The 23340-nt window shown below is 38.1% G+C and overlaps 6 protein-coding genes across 10 annotated transcripts in view; 2 read left to right on the top strand and 4 right to left on the bottom strand.

The window, feature by feature from the left end:
- Positions 1–3106: 3106 nt before the first annotated feature.
- Positions 3107–7243, bottom strand: Ciao1 (cytosolic iron-sulfur assembly component 1). 4 transcript variants are annotated; one of them, XM_078185461.1, is made up of 6 exons: positions 7076–7243; positions 5045–5402; positions 4850–4964; positions 4613–4777; positions 4229–4524; positions 3107–4147 (listed from the first exon to the last, which is right to left on the bottom strand). In XM_078185461.1, the coding sequence occupies exons 2-5, from the start codon at positions 5390–5392 to the stop codon at positions 4256–4258; spliced, it is 897 nt and encodes a 298-aa protein (XP_078041587.1). In that variant the 5' UTR covers positions 5393–5402; positions 7076–7243; the 3' UTR covers positions 3107–4147; positions 4229–4255. The 4 variants fall into 4 exon arrangements, with proteins under 4 accessions (XP_078041587.1, XP_078041586.1, XP_078041583.1 ...); XM_078185460.1 differs by having other exon boundaries at positions 3107–4524; XM_078185457.1 differs by lacking the exons at positions 3107–4147; positions 4229–4524; positions 4613–4777; positions 4850–4964 and adding exons at positions 5531–6098; positions 6238–6699 and having other exon boundaries at positions 5181–5402.
- A 443-nt stretch (positions 7244–7686) lies between these two features.
- Positions 7687–8773, bottom strand: Sec8 (exocyst complex component secretory 8). The gene is made up of 4 exons (XM_078185931.1): positions 8410–8773; positions 8172–8333; positions 7921–8090; positions 7687–7856 (listed from the first exon to the last, which is right to left on the bottom strand). Exons 1-4 carry the CDS (start codon positions 8464–8466, stop codon positions 7769–7771), a joined length of 477 nt encoding a protein of 158 aa, XP_078042057.1. The 5' UTR covers positions 8467–8773; the 3' UTR covers positions 7687–7768.
- Positions 8774–9706: 933 nt separating this feature from the next.
- Tfiib (transcription factor IIB) lies at positions 9707–11801 on the bottom strand. Its single transcript, XM_078186844.1, has 5 exons — positions 11454–11801; positions 10895–11005; positions 10637–10823; positions 10095–10565; positions 9707–10014 (listed from the first exon to the last, which is right to left on the bottom strand). Exons 1-5 carry the CDS (start codon positions 11468–11470, stop codon positions 9853–9855), a joined length of 948 nt encoding a protein of 315 aa, XP_078042970.1. The 5' UTR covers positions 11471–11801; the 3' UTR covers positions 9707–9852.
- Positions 11802–12446: 645 nt separating this feature from the next.
- Snx16 (sorting nexin 16) lies at positions 12447–14903 on the top strand. 2 transcript variants are annotated; one of them, XM_078186646.1, is made up of 5 exons: positions 12447–12633; positions 12953–13237; positions 13314–13622; positions 13703–13830; positions 13914–14903. In XM_078186646.1, exons 2-5 carry the CDS (start codon positions 12968–12970, stop codon positions 13951–13953), a joined length of 747 nt encoding a protein of 248 aa, XP_078042772.1. In that variant the 5' UTR covers positions 12447–12633; positions 12953–12967; the 3' UTR covers positions 13954–14903. The 2 variants fall into 2 exon arrangements, with proteins under 2 accessions (XP_078042772.1, XP_078042773.1); XM_078186647.1 differs by having other exon boundaries at positions 12934–13237.
- A 68-nt stretch (positions 14904–14971) lies between these two features.
- On the bottom strand, positions 14972–20581 carry LOC144473085 (b(0,+)-type amino acid transporter 1). Its single transcript, XM_078186645.1, has 3 exons — positions 20265–20581; positions 15189–16487; positions 14972–15112 (listed from the first exon to the last, which is right to left on the bottom strand). Exons 1-3 carry the CDS (start codon positions 20359–20361, stop codon positions 15051–15053), a joined length of 1458 nt encoding a protein of 485 aa, XP_078042771.1. The 5' UTR covers positions 20362–20581; the 3' UTR covers positions 14972–15050.
- A 1671-nt stretch (positions 20582–22252) lies between these two features.
- Positions 22253–23340, top strand: part of LOC144473411 (ZZ-type zinc finger-containing protein 3-like) — a 2857-nt gene continuing 1769 nt past the window's right edge. Inside the window, exons 1-3 of the mRNA XM_078187262.1 lie at positions 22253–22892; positions 22975–23131; positions 23196–23336. Of these exons, the coding sequence (XP_078043388.1) occupies positions 22500–22892; positions 22975–23131; positions 23196–23336 (691 nt within the window). The 5' untranslated portion in view covers positions 22253–22499. The remainder of the gene's footprint in view (positions 22893–22974; positions 23132–23195; positions 23337–23340) is intronic.

Genomic DNA, 23340 nt, shown 5'->3' with positions numbered 1-23340 from the left:
AGAGAGAGAGAGCGAGGCGACACCGGCGAAGACAGGGGACAAAAGCGTCGCGATTCGATGGATCGGCCGACGGGGAAGGGACACACAGCGATCGGTTTCTGTTCCTTTCAATTTTTCACGATCCCGCTGTTTCTTTCCATTATTTCCTTTTTTTTCTCTGCTTTTGTTTGTTTGTCGATCGTTTCGTTCGGGAACACGCGGAAAGAAAAAAGCCGAACAGGGTGTTCCGCGGCCGAGGATTAAAGCCGTACACACCGGACCCGGATTCGTGCTCGGCGCGGCGCATAACTTTAGCACCAGTCCCGTTTCCAAATCTCCTCCCAGACGCTCCGGTGAAAATACAAAAGAGAATACGATCGGCGGGGAGGGAGAGAGAGAGAGCTCGCCGACGGTGCACGGTCGATAAGCGAATCGCATTCCAGATCTGCGCGCCGCATCTGTAAACCGATTGGACCTGCTTCAAATAAGGTCGAATAAACAATTTCATAAGGGGAAACGTGTCGCGGGCAAATTGAAGCAGGCGCCGCGATATGTCTGCCATTCGAGTCGGTTATTCGAGCGGCAGGGCAGAAATTAAGCTACTCGTTGCTATCGTAAATGCGAAAAATTCACAGTCTATTGTTATCGAGCGACTTAAGTTATGCAACAATGTAAACTCCTATCCTTTTATCAAAAGCAGTATTTCTACATAAAAAAAACTCTGACAAGTAGACGGCGGATTTTTGTACAAAATAAAAATTATCTTCATCAAATTCAACCGGCATGAATGAAATAGAAACATTTTGCTTCTTTAAATAATTTCGATAAAATCGAAAATAATAGATCCTTAACCTTTTAGATACGGCAGGATTTTGCGCAAATAAAGTTTGTTCGTAACTAAATTACGATTTTCTCTTAATATATATATTTTTTCCGGATATCTATATATAGTACTAATAACATATATTCTTTTCTTAATATATTGTATATACACACTTTCACTTTAATTGTTTGCTTTAATAAATAATAAAACAATTGAGTAAAGCACGAGCCATTCGCGAAAGCCACTATAGTGACGCGTAGTATCTAAAAGGTTAAATACTTTCAAGTCTCGCCTAACCATCTTCATTGTAAATCCATAAAATCCGCGGTCTGCGAATAAGTTTGGAAACGCGGTATGGTGCGCATAAGTTATGCATACGGGCGTCGACGTGTAACTTGGGGAACTTGCCGACGTTAGGGATTGCGAGTATGAAAAGAGAAAAAAACCGATTGATAAGCTGAACTCTGTAGAACGCTTGTTATACTCGTCCGAGTATGTTTCCGGGTGACAAGAGTGTTCGGTTCGCGAGGAGTTTCCGAGTACAGCTCGGATTAACACGTTCACCGTCTCCGTAATGAACGAGGCGTCCAGCGGCGCGTCGTCGTCCGAACTTGTTAATTACTAAGTCCACCGAAATGTGCTGTTCAGTTTTCAACGGGCCGCGCGGGCTTCCCCGACCGGAAAGAAAGGCAGCCAGAAAAACGCGCTTCGTTACACTGTGTCCCGTTTTTCTCTCTGTCGCGGGCGCGCGCGACGATTTAAACATCCTTTTTTCTACGACCGTATTTGCGAACATTTTATTATGTAGATTCGAACGACGGGAGTTCGCGGAGGCTGCGCGAAGAGAGCCACCGAAAAAAGATGATTGTATTGGGTTTCACGGAAATAAATTGTGGTTTTGGCACGTGGTACAGAGAGAGAGGGGGTATTTTTGCTTAAACCGTGGCAATGTATGCGGTCGAAACAGCGTCCACCGTTTCCTGTGCAACTTTTCCAACATTTCGCAAGCCCTCGCGAATTTTATAAAATAAAAATCGGGACTTCTGATATTAATAAATTCGTGCGCAATATTGTCGAATCGCGACCGAAGTGCGAAACAATTCGAATCAATAGCGGACCGCACGCTCGCCGATCGTATCTTCAAGATCGTTGCTGGATTAACGTTATACACCTCGCGTTTCATTTTTAAATTCGTATAAAAATATTCTACGAATTTTCTTCCCTCGCCCGTGGACTGCATTTATCGGATCGGATGAACGCACACAAAAAAAAAGAGCAAAACCACAGCTCACGATGGAGACCGTGCCGAGTTATACGATAGAACGAAACTGTACGCTTTCGAATGTATGCGGCATAACAACCATAAATTATAATTATCTGGTGTGCAGACGCTCTCGCCGGGTACAACTGATCGGGGAAACTGCAATCCATTTCCGAACAACCCGATAGACAACAAGGATACTGCATCGTGAACAACGAAACGACTTTTCAACGGTGTACGGGGATTCGAAGCTGGACAGGACAATCCGGTGGGGCCGATAGTTAAATCGCGTAAACCCGCGTGTGTTCCTTCGACGCGGATCCGTGTGTAGTAAACGGATTGATTAACGCGGCGCGGGTCGTTAAAACCGGAATCAAAACCGACGTGACCCACATACGAATTCATGAATTCTCCGACGAATACCCCGGCGTGACCCAACGAAATGGTTCACGGATATTAAAATCGACCTGGTTACCCGGGTTCGGGTCTCTCTATCGCGGAGTCCTGGAACGGTGCCGGTCGACCTCCCCCCCCCCCCCACCCCCCACCCATTTTCTATGGGATAGTGAACGTGTTAGAAACTCTCTTCTAACAAGGACATAGTCCCGGACCTAGCTATAGGAGACGTTAACTTCGAAACGTAAAATGAAATTTAACCGATTAGGGTATGGCAGGTAAACTATTCGATCATCGGCACACGTCTACTGTTCCACACGGGGATTTTCAGTTTCGCGTTGCCCGCTCCGCGATACTTCACGAAGCGGCTGGCAGCACACGATTCCACAGTATTTGGGCATCTAAAGGCTCAGGGTATACTTCCAACGTGTTGCATTGCAACCGCGGACACGGGATCTCGATGGCGAATTCTTGATCGACCAAGCGTCGGGGGACCGGGTTTGACGGATAACAAAATTAATCGATCACAGTCTTTAATACGAATCCCTGTTATTATTACTGGAAAACGTAGTTGAAGGATTGTACTTTTAATAAAATCTTAAGGGATCGACAAGGGAGTTCTTCGCAACGAGGAACACAGCAGGAAGTGTGTTAATAGTTTCAACTTGATATATTCTACGTCTTAATTAAATAATTCTACTTTTTGTTACAATGATGAAACGAAGAAGAACTTTGACTTTTTGATACCGATATGACTATGAGCGAACGCTACTGGTTAATACTACTACCGATGGATATTGATATCGGGCAGATCCGGTTCCGGTGAGTTTTCGTCGGTCGAGAAATGCTGTCCGTGGATACCTGTGCCAGTGATTTCAATGCAATCCACTTCGAGCATCGTGAATCCGGTGATGTAGAATCGCAATTTATAAAGTGTTCATCGTGTATTACGCATTTCGTCGTCGGTGTACATATACACGCACACGCAGACACACGCAGGAACATACATACACACACACTCACACACAGCATCGTACTAACGCGAGGAATCGGTTGTTAGAGATGTAACTCTATACCTACGTTGTATCGGGTAAGCCATGTTGTATTTACAGGACTGTTAACGGGCGAATAATTTTTCATCTATTGTTGATGCGAAACAAGAGGGACGGAAGAAGGTGGTGGGCCGTCGGTGAACGGAAGATTTGTATGCGTGGACCTAAATTACGAAACGTTCCGATCGGACCAGAATTTGTGACTGTTGTATTTTTCTTTGGATAAGTTTTCAAACGAATAAAACCGTCGACCGTTACATAACGTTTGTTCGTAAGTCGAGCCCTTTCGTTTGTAACCGCCGTGCGTGAACAATTTGTATGAATGGCGAGCATGTTGGTAGTGGGCGAACGAAGAACCAAGCGATGATATTTCAATAATCAAAAAGAAAAAAAAAACATGAAGGGAGACGATGAATTCTAACGGTTACACATGTTCAGAGATTAATTGCGTAGTAATTTAAGCTCGTTACATAAAATGAGAAAGGAACCTAAACGCTGTTTTCCGTTGTAGCTGAATGATTATTTTCCGTTGAAACGACACACGCAGTGTACAATGATTGTGTTTGTGTAAACTACTTCCCCTCTATTTCTCTGATCAACTTTACCAGAAGGAAATAAAAATTGTCAATCCATAAACTGGAAGGAATGATTTATAATAATATTATTAATAAAATTTTATCACGTACGACAGAAACAATTCCGTCCCATTTCTTATACCGGCTTGTTTGTTTCCCCTTTGGTACGTTAGACGGTTGTCAGCGGATCGGCGTCAGCTTTGGACACGCTCACTGCGACAGAGTCGTTTAACAGTTCCTGCAAGGTGCGTGAGAACGAGCTCAAGAATCCACGTTCGGAGTCAGAATGGTTTGTTAATATCACATTGATTCCCTTCTGGGCAGCGTCGAGAATGTCGTGGTGTAGCATTTCCCCCGTGAGATACAAATCTGCAGGAATGTCTTTTAAAACAGTTGCTCCAGAGCCAGCGCAAAGCGCGATAGTGTTAATCATGCCATCTAGAAATTCGTAGTAAAAGTTTCAGCACATTTTCATTGGTCTAAATAAATAAAATATTCAAATAGAAATTATATATGTGCATCGTACTTGACTGACGACCCCGGGCCAATCTAACGTGACTTAAGCCAGTTTGTTTTTTTACTAACTGCACAGCTTCTTCTATGGAAATTTGTTTCTTTAAAGTGCATAATCTTCCAAAGCCATATTCCTTGTTAGTAGCGTTTGCTTCTATCGGCTTACTGGTATCAAGTACTGAAAACACAATGGTGTTAATTGGAAGATAATCTGATGAATCTCGGACGATTATTGACATAGTAGACCTACCACTCTGAAACGATGAAGCCAACCAATCATTCACGCCACCTTTTATTGAATCAAACGTAGTGTGTGGCGAGTACACAGCGATTTTGTTCTCCAAGCATTTGGCCACGATTCTTTCCTAAGAAGAAAGAAACTTTCTGGTACTTGTTAAGTTTATTAAGCAAAATTTTATTGTGGTAATAGTGCTATATTTGATACCTTCCACGAACGAGTTGTTACAGACTTCATAGATGCAAATATTAGTGGATGATAAGTGATTATCATATCAGTTTTTAAGTTTACAGCTTCTTGCATAACATCCTCGGTTAGATCGTTTGTTAGAAGAATATGGAATACCACTTTTGGTTCTGTAGGTTCAACGAGCAATCCTACATTATCCCATGATGCTGCAAGTTGTAGGTTTGCATAGCCTTCCAATGTGCTCACAACTTGCGTCAATGGAATACCAGCCAAACTAGACTTTATCTCACCCATCTTATGTATCGATTTATAATGAGTCGTTAATATTTTACAACTTTGGCTCAGTCCGATGAGGTGCCTAAACATTTAGACATCCCTAGAAATAAATAATAGAGCCAAACATATAATAGAGTTCCAAATAATGAAGCCAGAAGTAACAGGTAAAGATTTATTGTAGTTACTCTTCATCTGTTAGATACGTTTATTATTAAAAAATATATTTACATCAGAAACTATGATTATGCTATTCATTATAAAACCACATTTTCACTAAGCCATCATCACTGGCTGATACTAGTTGTCCAGGAACAGTAGGATCCCATTGTACACAATTCACATCCTGTGTATGAGCATTATCCATTGTGCAAACCATTGTAAAAGATGGTTGATGCGGGTCAGAGTCGCTGTCCTCCTTGAATATTCTAATAATGTCATCACCACATGCAGTCACTAATAAGCCAGTTGTTCTGCACCAATCAATGTCATAAATTGTCCTCGTATGATAACCAGATAATGTACACACACACTTCCAAACTGGTTCATTGTTTGTTGTAACGATTCCTGGGTCATTACCAGGTTTGTATTCTCGCCATATCTTCACCGTCTGGTCATCACTGCAGCTTGCTATTCTGTTTCCAGTTTTATCCCATACAAGACTCCAAACTGTTGACGTGTGAGATGATAATGTTGCTATGCATGCCCAATCACTATTTACTACATCTTCCCTGAATAACTTTATTGTATTATCATAGCTAGCCGATGCCACAATCTCTTCATCAGGATGCCACCTGACCTAAAAATAAGATTTACCTTTTTTAAATAATATTTAGGTTTTCTTTCTTAGCCGAGGTACCATGTACGCTAACATCTGAATGGGTTAAACTTAAAAAATTTATTTTTACAATCAACGGTAATAAATATTATGCACTTACCTTTTTCACATCTTGAGTATGAGCACTAACGACAGCGGCACATTCGTAATCACCATCATTCACTTCCCATATCCAAACTGATTTATCTCTGCTGCATGAAGCTAACATTTCTCCATTAGTAGACCAACTAACACTTTTTACTTCATGCTCGTGACCCTCTAATGTAGCATTGCATTCAAATTCGCCCGACTGTTTATCCCATATAGTAATAGTAGCATCAAAACTAGCAGCCGCTATATGACTCCCGCACGGGGACCATGCGATTTCTCTAATAGTTCTTGTGTGTCCTTCAGTGAGGATGGTTTTTATTGCCCACTTTGAATCTTGTAATCCCCAAACTATGATAGTTTTGTCTTCGCCGCAAGACGCGAAACATGAACCTTTTGGATGCCAACAAACATTCCACACCCTTCCCCTATGACCGCTCAAAGTTTGTTTTAATTCCAATGTACCCATCTCTACCTGCAACAACACAATGATTCTTTAGATTTAATAAATATGTCTTGTAAATGTGCGAGTGATTTAATATATCAAGTGCCGAATATCACTGGCATTAACGGAAGAAATGTTGGTGTGAAATGTTTGAGCATTACCCGCAAATAATCAAATGAGCAGTCGTTGTCACAGCATTAAATTTATGAATGTAAGAAACGCGAGATACACCTACGAAATAAATATTAGAACATAATTATAGCTTAGAACAAATTATCATGAAATTATTCTGGAAACAAGGTTTCGGAAATCAGTATTTAATTATTATTTAAAAATGTGTAACCGTATATTAAACGTACTAGATGTACCCACATAACCCATATATAATATTCTGTGCAACACTTACGATAATCGTTGTGAAGGCTTTTTATTTACAGGCTATAAGAAAAAGAATTTTCTGGAAATTGATTCGTCTTTATATGTATTTTACAATCATTAACATGCAAAATATATATGTACACAGTTGATAAGAAAATGTACTATCACGTACATATGCCAGCATGTACCATGTATATACTCCTAAAATATCACGTGTGCCATGTACCACGAATCAAATCTGAATACGATTACAAGTAGAGAGGAAACTATAAGTCGCATGACCGTTCATAGAATTCCCACTTAAGGCTAGTATGTTCATTGGTGTCTAATAATCTCTTTCATAAAGACAGAAACAATTATATGTATGTCCTGTATATAAAAGTCCGGTTTTGTACAAATTCTTTTATCATTGAAATAAACAAATCGGTATCGCAATCGCAATTCGTCAAGCAGACAAAATGATAGTTCTTGCTATCGACCACTATCAGCGCTGAAAACCATCAGCCACTATGGGCGCGAATACTCTCCTACTCACTGCTTTATTATTAATAGCCCATTGGCGGGAAATTATGAACTTATATGATGCTACGAGTTTATATTTTCATTTTTTATAATGAGTCAAAATAGATGATGTACTACAACTTACAATAAGTTTATTATAACATGTAAATACAAAATAAAATTACACTTTATTTATATCTATCTATTAATATAATAGTTATTAGTCTGATGTAGCATTATACTGTGTAGACACTGATAATGCATCTGTATCAGTTAAAGGTAGCATTCTGGTACAGGTATCGGGTGTACTAGAATAACAATAGTAATGATATTAACATTTGCACTCAATTCAATGAAGAAAGTAATACTTACACATCTTTTAAAAGGTGCAGTACATGCTTATGTTCAATTCCCTCTAACCACAAGTTTAATAACTCTTCTCGTTTACACCTCAACAATTGTTTGCAGGCGTTTAAATTTTCTTTAACTGCATGAATTTTTTCTCTCGAAGCTGTTACTTTCTCTGACAGAGCACTGAATATCTACGATGAAAAATATTATACATGTGATTATAACGATGCACAAAAGTCCACTAAATCGTATTGTTTAACAAGTGAACTTACTTGCATAACTTGTGCCAGATCTTGATCATGTAATGAGACCAACTCATCAAGTCGTTGATCACTTTTCTTATACTCTTTCTCAAGTTTAGCTTTCTCTATTTCTCGCTGTTCATTAGTTTCACTCGCTGATAAAGCACGAATTACAGAAATCAATAAACCGCTCTAAAAATATAGCAGATGAAAGTACAAAAATGTAATGATCGAATTAATTGATGCAGAAGATAATGTTAAATCTTACTGTTTCCTTTGTTGGTTTGATACCTCTTGGAGGTTTGGTAGGCGGTACTGAATTCATTTTGTATTATATACACACGAAAGAACAAGAACAATTATTTATAATTTCATTTAAATCACTTATATATTACGCAACGAAAAAAGCATTTCAAGTTCTGCTGTCAAATTTTCATTAACAGGTTATATTCTGGTATTTTTAATTTCAATCGAGAACTCGAAATATTTTGAGATTATCTATTAACGCAATGGTTAAAAGATTTTAATGTAATCTAAATAGTTGCCATAAACGTTGTAAAAATTTTTATTATTTTTATCTTTGTTGATGCACACTCAGCTACAGTATGACATTAGTCAATGTGACAGGTGACAAATACACATGTTTTTGAATTAGATACTATAATCCATATGCGACTACATTACAAAGGGGTTAACGAATGAAATTTCTCAAGATTATTGTAACAATTCATTTTATTGACATATAACTTCAAATACTTAAGATATGTGTGTCTGTAAGTCTAGGATATAATTTCATAGAAATTTTTACATAGCACTTTTGAAGTTGCTACAATTAAAAATAATTTTTAGGTACTTTTGTACTAGCTTTTATTTAATTTGAAGAAATTTATATGTTTATAGATGTAAGTAAATGAAACAAACTAAAAAATGACTTTTCTGCTCCTATTTAAATGTTCACATATGATTGTTTCACAATTTCTTTTGTAATTGAATATGCAAGTTGAAAATATATGACATTGTTAAATAAAAGATCACAGAATTTATTATATAATTGTATCGTGTGATACTTTCACTTTAAGGCCTATTGTGTATTACTTTTACACAGAATCTTCAAAATACTTTCTCGAAAATCAAATACAAAGAAAAATATTGCGCTACACGATGTTATTAATTTTAAGTAATGTTTGAAATTCCACTCGGAGGAAAGGCGTGACCATTGGTAACAATTGTCTTATCTCAACATATAAAATCTAATTTAACATTATGAAAATTTGTGTACAGTGTACACCCGATGTTTTCCATAGTCCCTTTGATAAAAATTGTAGTACAAATCCTTTATCTTTGTATTTGAAATGTTGTGATGTGACTGGATAATGCCTTCTTATTTATTCTATTTTTTCTCAATGATAATATACTACGTAAAACATTCGCAAAAGTGAACTTAATCATTATTAATAATAATTATCCACACCAGATGAATTATCAAGCTATTGCAAATGCCAATATCGTAGGAACAAAATACAGCAGAAAAGAAAAGAAAAAAAATGTACTTAATACATTATAAATTAAATAATACCAATATTTCATTGATCACTTAGGAATGTATACTGTAGAGAAAGGTTTGATTACTTATAAATGATTACTGTAAACACATTAACTATTGCTTCAACATGATAAAATATACATTAATATAGAAGGCCATATGTTAACTTTACATTTGCGGCAACTGATCGATAGGGGTCGCAAATCTGAAATCTTCTGGGAATAATTTCCCTGCATGGGGATACATTAGCTTATAAGACTGTCTGATTGTAACATCGGCTACACCAGCAATATCACCAATTTCTTTCTGAGATCTTTTATCTTCTGAAGCCTGAAAGATAACAAAGCAATATATAAATGCTATGAAAATAAATGGCAAACGAATTAACTTTCAGAATTATATTAAAATACCTGTGATGCCATGTATATTGCAGCAGCTGCTACAGAAATAGGCGACCTTCCAGGTACAATATCAATTTCTACTGCTTTCCTTGCAATGTGTGTAGCAGCTCGTTGCACCATATTTGGAAGACCCAAATTAGAACAAAACCTGGACATAAAGTCTCCTGTAGTGATAAGGTCCACGCTGGTTTCAAGTGCTTTCAGAATCAGTTTGAAACATCTTCCAATTTCTTTTTTACTGATTTTACTGACTGCGCAGATTTCTTTAAAAGTACGAGGTACACCTTCTTGTCTACAGGCAATGTACAAACAAGCTGAAGCTATTGCATCATTGGCACGACCCTTTAAGTTTTTACCATCGTGCACTTGCTTAAATAAGTTATTAGCCCTATCAACAATAGTTTTGGGTAAATTAATGCGGTCGGCCATTCCATTAATTTCACGGAAAGCATTAATCAGTGCTCTGTCGGAACTGCTCATCTGAAAGGAGTAGAATTAATTAGCATACAGGACAGTCGGTTACATAACACAAAAACAACAATGATACGTACTGTACGTCTGTTCTGGTATTTTGAAGCACCAAAAGCATCAAAAGATGCCGCACCAGTTCCGGGGCCGATCATGGTGGATAAATCTGAACCATTAAGAAGCGGATTCTCTGGTCCACCCACACGAGATGGGTCAACGCCTGCTTTTTCATTACTAAATGTTCTCCACTCTGAACCAACATCTATTACTCTGTTGTGAAAAAATATCAAGGTAATAATTGACAATGTTAACAAATATATTATTTTATACGATATATTTACCTGTCTCCTACAACTAAGCCACATTCCGAACAAATCTGATCACCTGCACGATAATCTTCAATCAGTGGTGCATCCGGATGTGAATAACAACAAACTTTGTTTGTTTCATGTCTGCAAGTAAAATACTCAGGAAATGTATTCCAAATATTAATCTACGCTATAACAATATAAGAAAAAGTCTCTGCATCGTGGTAATACCACGATTTATACTTGTTTCAAACTTATAAACGAGTGTAATCTTGATGTAGTATGTTTTCATGTAAAGGTGATAAAGTTACAAAAAATATCCTTTCCGTGAAAAAGAAGGCAAAGTAATCGATAATGATATCAATCCGAATGCAATTGCGTAACATAATCTCCTGCTTGGTCTAATTGATCAAGACCACATTAAAAACAAACAAACACTGTCAGATTTCATAACCAAAGTCCGTGACATTATTCTATTTTCAACCGAATCCGACCTAATATCGATTAACAGCACATGATAGAAAGAAAACACTATTACGAATTGCATCGATATTAATTTAAATCGACGAGGTAGAACTTCCACAAAACTTACCTTGACGAACTTGCCATATTTTCTATTCGTGTTTTTCCCCAGTGCCGCGTATGTCAATGCAGACATTTAACGCAACTGTGTACAAGCATTCATGTGCACGATGTTACACTGTATGCACATATGTGGGTTGTATGTAAAGCCTACTTTACAATGCCTTTTAACGCCAGAACTATATTGTGAAAAATAAGATGTATAGTTATAACCGTCATAACGTTTTTTCATCGGATCTAAAACATGTTGAAAGTGATACACATATACATGTACGACTTCTTTGTTAACAAATACGCTACAATACAGTCGTCTCTTAATCTGATAGCTTTCTCTTCTCCCAATTCGAGAACCTTTTTATCCCCACCGTTCATACTGCGCTTCCACATTCGCGCAGTTACGCATTAGAAAGAAAACTTAAGATGTTAAAACCGAACGCAACGATCTCAGCGCGCTCTATGCGCAAGCGTTTTCACAGGCGGGAAATATAGGCCGTGTCACATTATCGTCCTTGCGGTCCCCATCTTTCCGCGCATTCGTATCTGGCGCTCCATGTAGAACGCACGGCGCCATATTTAATTTGCACTTTTCAGCTACGACAGATTTAGAGTAGTTTTAGTACTAAATCTATCCGAATCTGTTCGAAATTCGTTCTAGGTCTGGCCTGAACAATTTTTCTTTTTTTCGCGTTAACATTGGTTGGCGGCACGACGCGTTTTGCATGGGGTTGAGTTGATGCGCTGTCTTGATTCCTCTTTATTTCCATTCCTTATCATTGACTATGAGAGGACAGCGATTCGCTGTATTCTCTTAATTCAAGGGCATCGTTGATCACGGATATGGTTCTTGAATCGAAGATATTACCATCGAATCTGTTATACCGTGAGATGGTACTGCAGTGTTATGAAACAGTCGTTACCTATGGACGTGAAACTGTTTTATCCATTAAGAATCAATGGTACATATGCGCATGTAGTTTGCGATCTAAATTGTTTGTGTTTTACGGAAATGGTTTTGTATTTGCAAACTCTCAATACGTCATGTCAACTTTATGGTTTTTCATTGAGAAAGCGATTTTAAATTAGAAGTATATATTAATGAAATAAACTTTCACGAAGCATGGCTGATATTTTGAATGGTGTGCAACAGATAAAACAGCTATAAAGTGATACTTTTCATTATTTATATTGAGGTTAGTGTTTTGTTTTATTTAACAAGTATTGTAGCGTAATGATTAATGTTGAATGTTGAATTCCCCTTGTATATTTGACAATCCGTTGAACAGCTGAATTATTATAAAGTATAAATGAAATCACTTTTTATGTTTCTTTATTTGTCTTGTGCTTCTTTTGTGTAATCATATGTATCTCTACATCATTGTGTTTGAATATTCTCTGTCCTCCTTAAATTCTCACATTTTATATTATTTTAATAGTTTGATTGACGTAGCGTTTTCAGCTTCTGCAATAATTTAATTTTTATTTTTTTTAAGTATGCATGATTTTATTTAGTTTGTTGGTGGTAAAATGTCCACGTCAGAGTCTGGTGTCGGATGTATTAGTGAAGTAACGCTTGCGATTAGTAAAGCAAGAGGTTCTCAACCAGGAACAGTGAGAGTTCTTGACAGTCCTGACTCTGATGGATCCAGTCATTCGAACACATTCACGGTACAACGATTTAATTATCCTGACAACGACAATGTAAATCGAGATATTTTACATCCACCGTTGACCAGCGATGATTTAAGAATACCAATTGTTGGATACGAAGTTATGGAGGAAAGAGCTAGATTTACAGTTAATAAAATTTCTAATTTATCGTATTATAATCGCTTGTAAATATTTGCTGAATTATAATATGTTTCTGTTGTAGGTTTACAAATTGCGTGTAGAATTAAAAAATGGAGACTGTTGGTTTGTATTTAGACGATACACAGACTTTGTACGTCTATTGTCGCAATTAAGAAGGCAAAAAGTATCAATCGCACATTTAAGTTTGCCAAGAAAGAAATGGCTCGGCGACAATTTTGCTCCTAGTTTTTTAGAAGAAAGAATACGCCGACTACAAGGTTTTGTTAATGGAGTTTTAAGTAGTCCCATTCTGATAGGTACTGCATGTGTCAGAGAATTTTTTTGCTTGGATGAACCACCTGCATTATCTGACACTGCAGAGGAATCTAGAGTTAGTATAACTAATTTTTTTTATGACATTAACTTTTTAATGTATTCATAGAATTTCATTGTACAACTTCTCTGTTGCAGGCAATTTTTGAAGCACTAGAGGATACGATTTATCATTTGCGTCAACAGTTAAGAGAAAGAGATGCTGCACTTACAGCTGAAACAGCTTTGTGTAATGAGCTCAGGAAAAAGCTGCATCAGTTGCTAAGGTAATTAATTAGTGTTATAAGATAAAATGAAAGTATATTTATAAGTAAATATTTTAAGACATCCTTATCAAATAATGTTTTAGTGAAAGAGAAACCTGCTTAAAATGTGGTGCACCTCAATAACAGTTCTGACCAGTAACTGTGACTTGGTACAAGTTGTTGGTATCATTAGTTGACTTTAATTTGATTACATAGGTTTCGTTTCGAATTCCTTACACTAAAGATATTTAAAGAGAAGATGGTTATACACTAATGATATATTTTATGTTTCTCATTGCATGGTATAATTATTGTTCGTACAAAACGAAATGACATCTATATTAAGAAGTGTTCCTTGAAGAAGTAAGTACATTGAGCTGTTTTCGCAATGAATGTACTTTTCAATCCAGCTATATGAAAGCCTTGAACAGGTGCCTTAAAGTAGTAATACATGAATGTCTATTTTTGTTGTCTTTGATCGTTGCAATACTTTGACAAGAAGAAGAAAATATTAACAGTAACCAAATTACGAATGTATGTCGGGAGTATGTTCAACTTTTAAAAACTTAACTTTTTTATAAATCTACATATTTTGTAATTCTGTTTACATCGTGTTATAGTCCCAAGGTTGATTGCATTTTTACAATTGACATCAATATTTATAATATTTATTATTATCATAATATTGTAATAAGAATTTTTTATGCAGTGTAAAAAGAATTGATATTACAATATTTTGACTTACAGAGTATATTTATATGTACAGATATAATAAATATTTGATATTTCTGTAAATTATATTTACAGTTTTACATGTTGAGCATTGTAATATAGTTAATATTTATTATATCTCCGCTATAGTTTTATAAAATATTTACAATACTGCACAATATTTGAAAAGAGCTGTTATACTTTTGAATTGATTAACTCTACAATTAAATTACATAGAATTGCAGAAGTTTTTATTAAAAATATACAACAATTATATATGATGTTATTCGATATTATATATGACAAAGTGATTCTACTGTTTTTATCATGTAAAGACTGAATTTCTGATATGATTTGAATAATGATAATGGTAAAGAAAGCAATTTTTGTTTCTTTATGACATCGAAACCCAGCCTTAATTCGTATACTCGAAATTCTAAATAACTAAGAAACTTAGCTAGAATATTATGTAGATGAATCATATTTCGATATGTACATACATTAAATGTTATCCGTAAAATTACATCGTGTCAGTCTTCTTTATCTGGGGCAACAACTAAACATAAGGCTTGGATCAGGTACGTGATCTTGGCTGAAAAAAAAACGAATGTAAATCAAGATTGCTGTACTTATCATGGAAATGCTTTGTTACACTTGATTATACTCACCCGCCAAAGAACTTCTGGCTTTCTTGTACACGTATATGTGATAAATGACAAGACCAAATAAAATAAATAATAAAGCAAAGAGGTATTTAGGCGTTGGCTCGGACACAATCGGCGTCACAGCTAAGAAGATGGAGACACCCAATACCAACCACGGTATTACAATCGGCACCTTGTACGGTCTGGGTGCGTCTGGCTTTGTATTCCTCAAGATTATCAGTGCCACCATAGCGAATCCATAAAATACCCAGATTAAGAAACTGGCAAACTCAATCAGCGCATTTATGTTTCCAACAAGCATGAAAAATAATGCCAGGATTCCTTGGAATGCTACAGCCGCGGCTGGAGTCATCTTTTCAATGTGAACGAAACTGAACACTCTCGGTACATGGCCCTCTCCTCCAGCCACGTAGCAAAGCCTCGACACTCCAAACTGAATGCTTAAACTGCAGCCGAACGTAGACAAAGCTACGCCAAGAGGAATCGCAAATCCTAGCCAAGAAGGTAGAGCTTTGTCAGCCCAGACCACAGCAACAGCTGGAGCACTGACCATTTCTGGCATCGTTAATACAGCCATGTACATTAAGTTCATTGCAACGTAGAGCACAGTGATTAGAGGTACAGCGATTAAAATACTTCTGAGAATATTGACTTCTGGCCTTTGTACTTCTTCTGTAACAATGGCAGCAGACGTCCAGCCATCGTAAGCCCATAATCCGCTGTAAAAGGCCAGAGCTATGTCACCGGTGGAAGTGGTAGTACCATGGAATGGTTTATCCAGAAGCTCTGTATGACCGCACCAGAGCCACCATGCTCCACCAGCAATTACCACCATGCAGGCAACCACCTTGCAAACTGTGAATATATTCTGCACTTTCACGTAGAGCTTCACGCTGGTCAAATTGATGAACGTGATCAGTCCAAGAGCTAATATAGCGATCAGCTTCTTCAAATGTTGCATCCGCTCCTCTGGTAGGTCGCTTAGATAATGGGAGAAGGGTTGCACGCTGTACTCCGCGAATGTCAACATGACCACCGCCACTTCAGCCGGCCTCAGCAAAATCACATAGACCCAAGAACATATGAACGCTGGTATCTGGCCAGCATATTCGTGCAAGGGTGAGAACGCTTCAATGAAGTATGCATATTCGGCACCTGACCGCGGAACCACTGTACTCAATTCGGCAAACGCCAGAGCCCCCAGCAGAGACAGCACGCCGCAAACAATCCAGACTACTAGACAGAAGCCCACTGATCCTGATCTTTCGAGGGCGCTGGTGGGTGACACGAAGATTCCGGAACCTTGAAGCGAAAAGATTAAAAGCTATCAATTGCGTTAGAAGATACTTGGAATATATAGAAATATTCGAAAAAGCTTGGTCTAGCATGACTTTTAAATTACCAAATTATTTAGACTACACTATACTACATTTGCACTATTATATCTCTGTTGAAACAAGATCATCAGCTCAATACATTTTTAAAGAGCCATTCCTTTATAAAAGTATGTGACATGTAGTAATCTTTTTTGAAAAAAAGCTATAGCACGGAATCAATTAGTAATCACAGGCGCTTCACTGTGTGCGAATTGTGATAAGCATAATCTCTGCCCCGTATTATGTAAATCTTTCTGTTTGAAGAATGAGCTACGGATATTTGTACGATTATCAAACTCGCGGCAGATAAAATTGCTAGATATAATAATGATGCATTGGCTCGAAACGAACTCGTTTTACGATCGCTTCAATACTCTTTACGAGTTCAATAATCTGAAGATTTTTTTATTCCAACGTAGTTATAATTCCAATTAGTTATAATTAGCAAGTGTATCTTTTCCAGATTTTGTTGTTGTTGTTGTTGTAAATTATCGATAATTACTGCTGTCGGAATTATGGAAAAATATTGCCGATTCGTCGGAAACAAAGGAAATTATACGGCGGTATTAAGAAACGGTCACGTACAGCTTATTCAGCAGCATAATCAGTATAATATACCAACATGTTGCTCAACACAAGTTTCACTTCAGATACCAAAGGTATGCAGGAGATCGTTGATAATTTTATTTTCCTGAAAGGTATACTTTCGAGAACTGTTCGCATTAAGTATTTAACCTTTCCAAATAATTTCGAACAATTAATTCAGCATTTTATAATTCGAATTTTAATTGAAGTTTTAAGAATTTTAAATTTAATTGACTGTATCATTAAAGTGAATTTTTTTTTTCATCGATCGAAAAATGATGCGACTTTTGGGATCAAAGAGAACAAATCGGTAACAAATTAATTTCAAGATTTTACATTGCTTCATAAAACTGTATTTAAGATTCAAATACTATCGGCAACGATTAATTAATTCTTCATTATCGGGAAGTTTGTCACAGTTATATTCGTAGATAAATCATTCACGAGATAGAGATTCGGACACTGAATGCTATGATTTATTAGCACCGCATTTCACAGACGAAATGAAAGGACGACAGATTTGCCGGTCTGGAAAAGTTGATTAAAATCAGCGGCATATATACTTGGGAAGGATGTCTCGTAATGCTCGTGCGTGTGGGTCAGTAATTAACCTTGATTAACCCCCTTGATTCCTAATCGTGTCAAACTAGTACGCATAATTACTGAAATGTTACGTCAGTTTTCATAATTACTAGCTTCTATAGGCGCAACACGATGTTCTCAACTAATTTTCACGGACAGGGGATGAAATCATAGGACACGAGAGAGACCTCGTCCGCCTATTGTACTGTATTTCTTTTTCTTTCACGTTCCCAATAATCCCGATCGAACCAGATCGACCGGATTACACCAGGATAATCTAGAATCTAGATGTTTGAGCACTCAATTTGATTGTAGCGTAATGTCTTAGATAAAGTATATCGAGGCTTTGTACTCGTGGACTCGAATGGGGTTACTGGATTGATGATTGTGAACGTTCGTGCTCCGTTGGGTAAAATCAACATGATAATTCGATAGCTTCTGTATTTCTCGAAGATGCCGCAATCGGACGATTCAACTTTCACGAGACTTCGATGATCCGTGCGCGAGCTTTGCTGTCTCAAAAGTCACGTACGTCTCGTCGCTAAAAACTAAAAGTTCAAAGTATCATATTAACGCGTGACACGCGGATCAAGAAATACTTTCAGTGCTGCTTAACGTCTAAATGGGGCCTAATCCGAGCTTAACGGTTTTAAGAAATGCCACGAATAATTGTCCGATATAAGAGACAAGTGTTCGTCGTAATGGACCGACGATAAAAATAGTCCGTCGCGGCTACTTGTCTGTATATCGCTAGTTACAAATCGGCTAAGTTTTCTCGTTCGGTAGACTCAGCACAGCTGAGTTGTCGTTTCTCGGAACAAGAAACGAGCGACGTGTATTCTGTTCTCGTGGCAATGACAATAGCGTTCAACAGCTTAAACGGAACTCTCGGCAGCGGTCGTGAGAATCTGCGCAGGCTCTTTGACACCCTATTAACAGCTCGTAGGAACTCGCGTGGGTCATTATTAGTGTAAAAGCCGAACCGTATTCAGATCCACGCAATTATGCAATTACTGATAACTGGTCTTGAACACCGCCGCCTTAGGAACCAATCGAGTCTGTCCGTCGCTCTACGAATATCACAATTTTCTTGCTAATTACCGCATTGAACCGTGTAAAACGTTCTGATAAACGGCCATAACACGGCCGCTATCTATCGCCAATATGTAGCCGGCGGGTGCACAAAGGAGGATATTTGCAATATTTCGTCATAGTCGATCGACCGCGTTGGGCCGATCGGGAGACAATGAACCAACTGTCTGCGGCCGGTATCGGTCGTGCCGCCGCAGAGATTCATCATTTCGTTAGCGTATAATTCGATTCGGATGGATCTGGACCTGTTACCGAGAATTTTCTATCGTTTCAGTGCCGATCGCACGACATTTGAATCGGACCGGCGACACGTGTCCCAACGCAAATAATTGCTTTCGCACGCGCCGTCCCGCGTAATTCGGTGTCGAATGCGCCCCGTGACTCGAACGCGCGTCAAAACTCCGTCGATCTACGTAAAACACGCCGGTGCTCTTTCACGTTAGCACATAAATTAATAGTCTCCGGAGTCGGTCTTGTTTCCTTGAAAAATTTCCCGCGAACTGTAGCTGCATCAAACATGTTTGCCCACCGATTCTCCGTTATAGCCTCGTAACTTCTTTACCGAACATTATTTTTCTAAAAGTTTGTAAATAGTCTGTATGATCGTCTAAAATTATTTAAAATATTTCTGTAATCTATTATCTTGTTTCCATGTCGCCATTTTTCGTTTGAGCGCCAGAGAGCTATTTTCTCTGCGCAAAGAACAAATCGATTTTATTAGATACTGGTCGCAGCCGTTCGAAAGCTCTCCAGCAGAGCACCAGAAGAACCTTCGTTATATAAGTTTTGATTTATCGATAACACGGTAGACGCTCGAAACCTTCGGTAACCGTATTAAGCGTGCCAGTAATCGCTCCGCTGAAAGTTGTAATCGTTATTTGTACAGTTTGAAAAGCGGGAAGTCACGTCGCGGGAAAGGAACAGCTCGGCACATGCGCGGGCAGAATCTCGAATTTCAATTTTCTGTATCAGCGTTTTAGTCCGACGTCTAATTTACCGTGTAATCACCTTTGCTCGGAAGAAAATTTCTTTGCAACACCTTGGCACCGGAAACAGCCCTTTTGTCTTCTGCGGTTAACATTTGCAGTACCGTCTTTGTACAAACCGCTCGCATTTATTACCGCACGCGCTTTTAAAAAATTGGAGCACAACAAATTGTAGAATAATTCATTTTTGCTTAAAATCAATATATGTATTATTTTATATTTATAACGTTATTTTTTAAAAACATGGAACTTGTAGCACAAATAGAAACGAACGAAAGATGTTATATTACTTAAAGCCGGCGAAGCGGTAAATTTTTAATTCTGAGAGCTAATAATTTGTCACGGAGGTATAGTTATGACAAGAGATCTGAAATGGACCGTTTGACACTTCCAGAGTTATGTGCCAATTGAAAAGTTCGTCCGAATTATGTTCGATCACAGACACGCCGATCTCTTACCGATCATGACAGCCAAAATGATGTTGACGGCGCTGAAGAGGCCGAGCTCCCGTTTCAGCGCGACCTTACCGCCTCCCTTTTCCTGGTCCTGGACCATTTTTCTTGGGGTTCCGTCGACGGAACGCGATCACAAGGAGCACCGATCAACCGATTTATCGTCGCGCGGTCACGTTTCCGCGACTCAAAGGTCCATCGTTCGGACCCTCTAGCCCGATATTCTAGGCCAAGTTCGCCACTAATTTTCTCACGACGGAGACACGACGGAACGGCTGGCTTCCTCGTGCCAGATCGAAGACCGCGTGCGACGCTATCGGAAGATGTCCAGACCGAGACTGAAGTGTTAACGGGTCAGCTAGCCGCTTATTTTTACGGACTCGGAATGATTCCCCTGATAAGGTTATACCCCGTACCCCCGTGGCACGAACGGTCGCTACCAATATTTGTCACAACCGGTGGCCGAGGCGTTGTTGACGAATTTTCGAATGTCGGCCGAAATGATACGATGCCGATGGGTACCATCGGCCGGCCGATGAATAACGAGCGATTAACAGGTTTAGTCGAAACTTATGGATCGAAACGGGAGAGAAAATGTTGAGAGAGGAATGTTTAAAATGTCAATTAGAGCGGTGGATGATGTTGAGATAAAATAGTACTTTAGCAAGATCGCGGCAATGAAGTAATAACTGATATATAATATCTGATTTCTTTGCAATCGTTATGCAAAGAAAATCAGATATTATTGTTCTGCAATTTCATAATTGATCAATTTATTTTGTATACAGAAGAGTGATCTCAGTTATTTTCAGCATCCTTTAAATAAAATGTCATTTGAACAGTTTTCAAATGAGATACTATTTAAAGAAGGGTTCTTGAACCATTTAACAGACTGTCTACTATTTGGAATAGTATTTTATTTATCTCCAGTTGCTGTAAATTAATGTCAAATGTTTTCATCACGAGTAATTATCAAACATTTCAGGTCCTCGCTTGTGTATTCGCAATGAGTCATATTCCATTGTCAAATTATTGGTTCATTTGATTTATGTGAACTGTGGAATTATTTGAGGATCATAAACATGACGGGGGGTTGGAGCACGTCACCATGACGCTTTCACCGTGCGGACAGCTCGGCGTGCACCGCCGAGGTTTTGTAAGAAATAGGTAACTTCGATAAGATAATGATACTATAACGACGTTAGTTCGATGGACAATGTCTCTCGTACAATGCTTCTTCGCTCCGTTGTTTCTATCCTTCGTTTGTCAACGATTTAACCGGAAAATTATTATTTATGGCGATAGCATGCGTCACTCCGGTTTATCAAACTTACAATGAGATTTGCATGGATGAACGTTAGGGCAAGGTTTAAAGCCGAACGCAATGACGTGTCGTGCGGTTCTTCGCGGACGTATTGTTCATAATAAACTTTCGTAATTGGATTTATAAAATTCCGGACATGTTTAAAAATTTTATTGAAAATCACAGAAACTGATAATGCATATACGATAGACTGTTAAAATCATTTTGTCACAGGATATAATTAAAAATTTCTTAATTTATATTATTCTTGAAAAGCGGTACTTTTTTTCAAAACTAGACTACTGCTTTTGAATTTTTTTTAATGATATAGGGATTAGTTTACCGGATAATGATGAAACTGTTTTCTTAAATTTTATTATCACTTGGAATGACAGAAAAAGCTTTAAGAACATGTATACATATATGAGTGCCACTGTACATTTTAAATAAATACGATAAAAAATCACCGGTGCACGAACTCCTTTCTATCGCTATATTTTCTTCGAATCTAAAAAGCTTATTTGCGGGTATCTATCGCGATAGCCGAGTATCGATTAAGAACGTGGAAATTAAATTAGGATTACGATCGTAAATATAGATTGTAAAATGCGCGATGTAATCTGCTATCTCGACTGAAGATAATAATTTAATGGAGCGCTCGGCAGTACACGTGCCTTTCGAATGCAAGGGATGATCCGGTGAATACGTACCTATGGTCGCTTCTGCGATTATTAACGATCGTGTTCTCCTTTCCTTTTCAAACGTGAATTGTTCGCTGAAAGGAACGTTTACCGCTAATGGGAATAGATGTGTTTCTGTCATTCCTATTTGATAGGCCGTTTTGCATGTCGGTTGTCTTATTTTGACAAATAATTTAGGTTAAGGTGTGACACACTGTACACGCGTGTAGCCTGACAGCGCTAACAGTTTGATTAGCGATGGAAGATGAAGAGGAAATTAAGTGTCAAGACGAAGAGCCAGGCGAATTTTATTTCGAGTCGGATCATCTAGCGTTGAAGGGAAACAAGGATTACACTACGCTTTTGAAAACGATCGTCATCCTCGAGGCACAACGTGTCCAAGCTATAGAAGATCTGGACAAGCTGCTGTCCATTCGTTCTAAGGCATTGAAGGACCCGATATCGTTCGTAGCACAAATACAGAATGGTGAGCTTCCAGAATTACCGGGACCACAGAAAATCGCGGAAATCCCTTATATCGACTGGTCACAATATAACATAGCTGTACCTGATATGCGTATTAGACCACAGACCAGGCATGGTCACGTTTTGCCCCATGTGCAAACAAAAACTGAACAGGAAAATGGAAAGGTATAATATCCTTCTATTTATTGAATATAAGTTAAACTTCTGATAGTTCAACTGTTTAATGAAATTTATTGGGAATATTTAGATTCTGGTACGAGGACGTGCTTTCGATGAAAGTAAACCCGAGACATTTAATCAATTATGGACAGTGGAGGAACAGAAAAGATTGGAAGAATTGCTGATAGAATATCCACCTGAAGAAGTGGAAATGAGACGTTGGACTAAAATAGCTAATGCTTTAGGTATACTCTCATTAAAGATTTTCTTCTTTTTGATTCTGTTAATTACATTCGTTTTGTCCAATAGGCAATAGAACACCGAAACAAGTTTCTAGCAGAGTTCAAAAGTACTTTATTAAATTGTTGAGAGCTGGCTTGCCTATTCCTGGTCGTGGCCCTAAAATGAAGTTGGATGCTAAGAAAGGAATAGGTCACAGGCATCAACGTGGTAA

This window comes from Augochlora pura, chromosome 7 (assembly GCF_028453695.1).
Source record: "Augochlora pura isolate Apur16 chromosome 7, APUR_v2.2.1, whole genome shotgun sequence".
NCBI lineage: Eukaryota > Metazoa > Arthropoda > Insecta > Hymenoptera > Halictidae > Augochlora > Augochlora pura.
The sequence above is the reverse complement of the archived record's forward strand: the minus strand, read 5'-3'. Positions and strand labels throughout refer to the sequence as shown.

Coding starts and splice junctions, on each gene's coding strand:
- LOC144473085 (XM_078186645.1), bottom strand. CDS start 20,361: ATGGTCCAGGACCAGGAAAAGGGAGGCGGTAAGGTCGCGCTGAAACGG. Junction 16,488..20,264: donor CATTTTGGCTGTCATGATCG/GTAAGAGATCGG, acceptor TTTCGCTTCAAG/GTTCCGGAATCTTCGTGTCA. Junction 15,113..15,188: donor AGCCAGAAGTTCTTTGGCGG/GTGAGTATAATC, acceptor TTTTTTTTTCAG/CCAAGATCACGTACCTGATC.
- Ciao1 (XM_078185457.1), bottom strand. CDS start 6,693: ATGGGTACATTGGAATTAAAACAAACTTTGAGCGGTCATAGGGGAAGG. Junction 6,099..6,237: donor ATACTCAAGATGTGAAAAAG/GTAAGTGCATAA, acceptor TCTTATTTTTAG/GTCAGGTGGCATCCTGATGA.
- Tfiib (XM_078186844.1), bottom strand. Junction 10,824..10,894: donor GGCTTAGTTGTAGGAGACAG/GTAAATATATCG, acceptor TTTTCACAACAG/AGTAATAGATGTTGGTTCAG. Junction 10,566..10,636: donor AATACCAGAACAGACGTACA/GTACGTATCATT, acceptor TACTCCTTTCAG/ATGAGCAGTTCCGACAGAGC.
- Snx16 (XM_078186646.1), top strand. CDS start 12,968: ATGTCCACGTCAGAGTCTGGTGTCGGATGTATTAGTGAAGTAACGCTT. Junction 13,238..13,313: donor AGGAAAGAGCTAGATTTACA/GTTAATAAAATT, acceptor TTTCTGTTGTAG/GTTTACAAATTGCGTGTAGA. Junction 13,831..13,913: donor AAGCTGCATCAGTTGCTAAG/GTAATTAATTAG, acceptor ATAATGTTTTAG/TGAAAGAGAAACCTGCTTAA.
- Sec8 (XM_078185931.1), bottom strand. CDS start 8,466: ATGAATTCAGTACCGCCTACCAAACCTCCAAGAGGTATCAAACCAACA. Junction 8,334..8,409: donor TCAAACCAACAAAGGAAACA/GTAAGATTTAAC, acceptor CTATATTTTTAG/AGCGGTTTATTGATTTCTGT. Junction 7,857..7,920: donor CTGCACCTTTTAAAAGATGT/GTAAGTATTACT, acceptor TTGTTATTCTAG/TACACCCGATACCTGTACCA.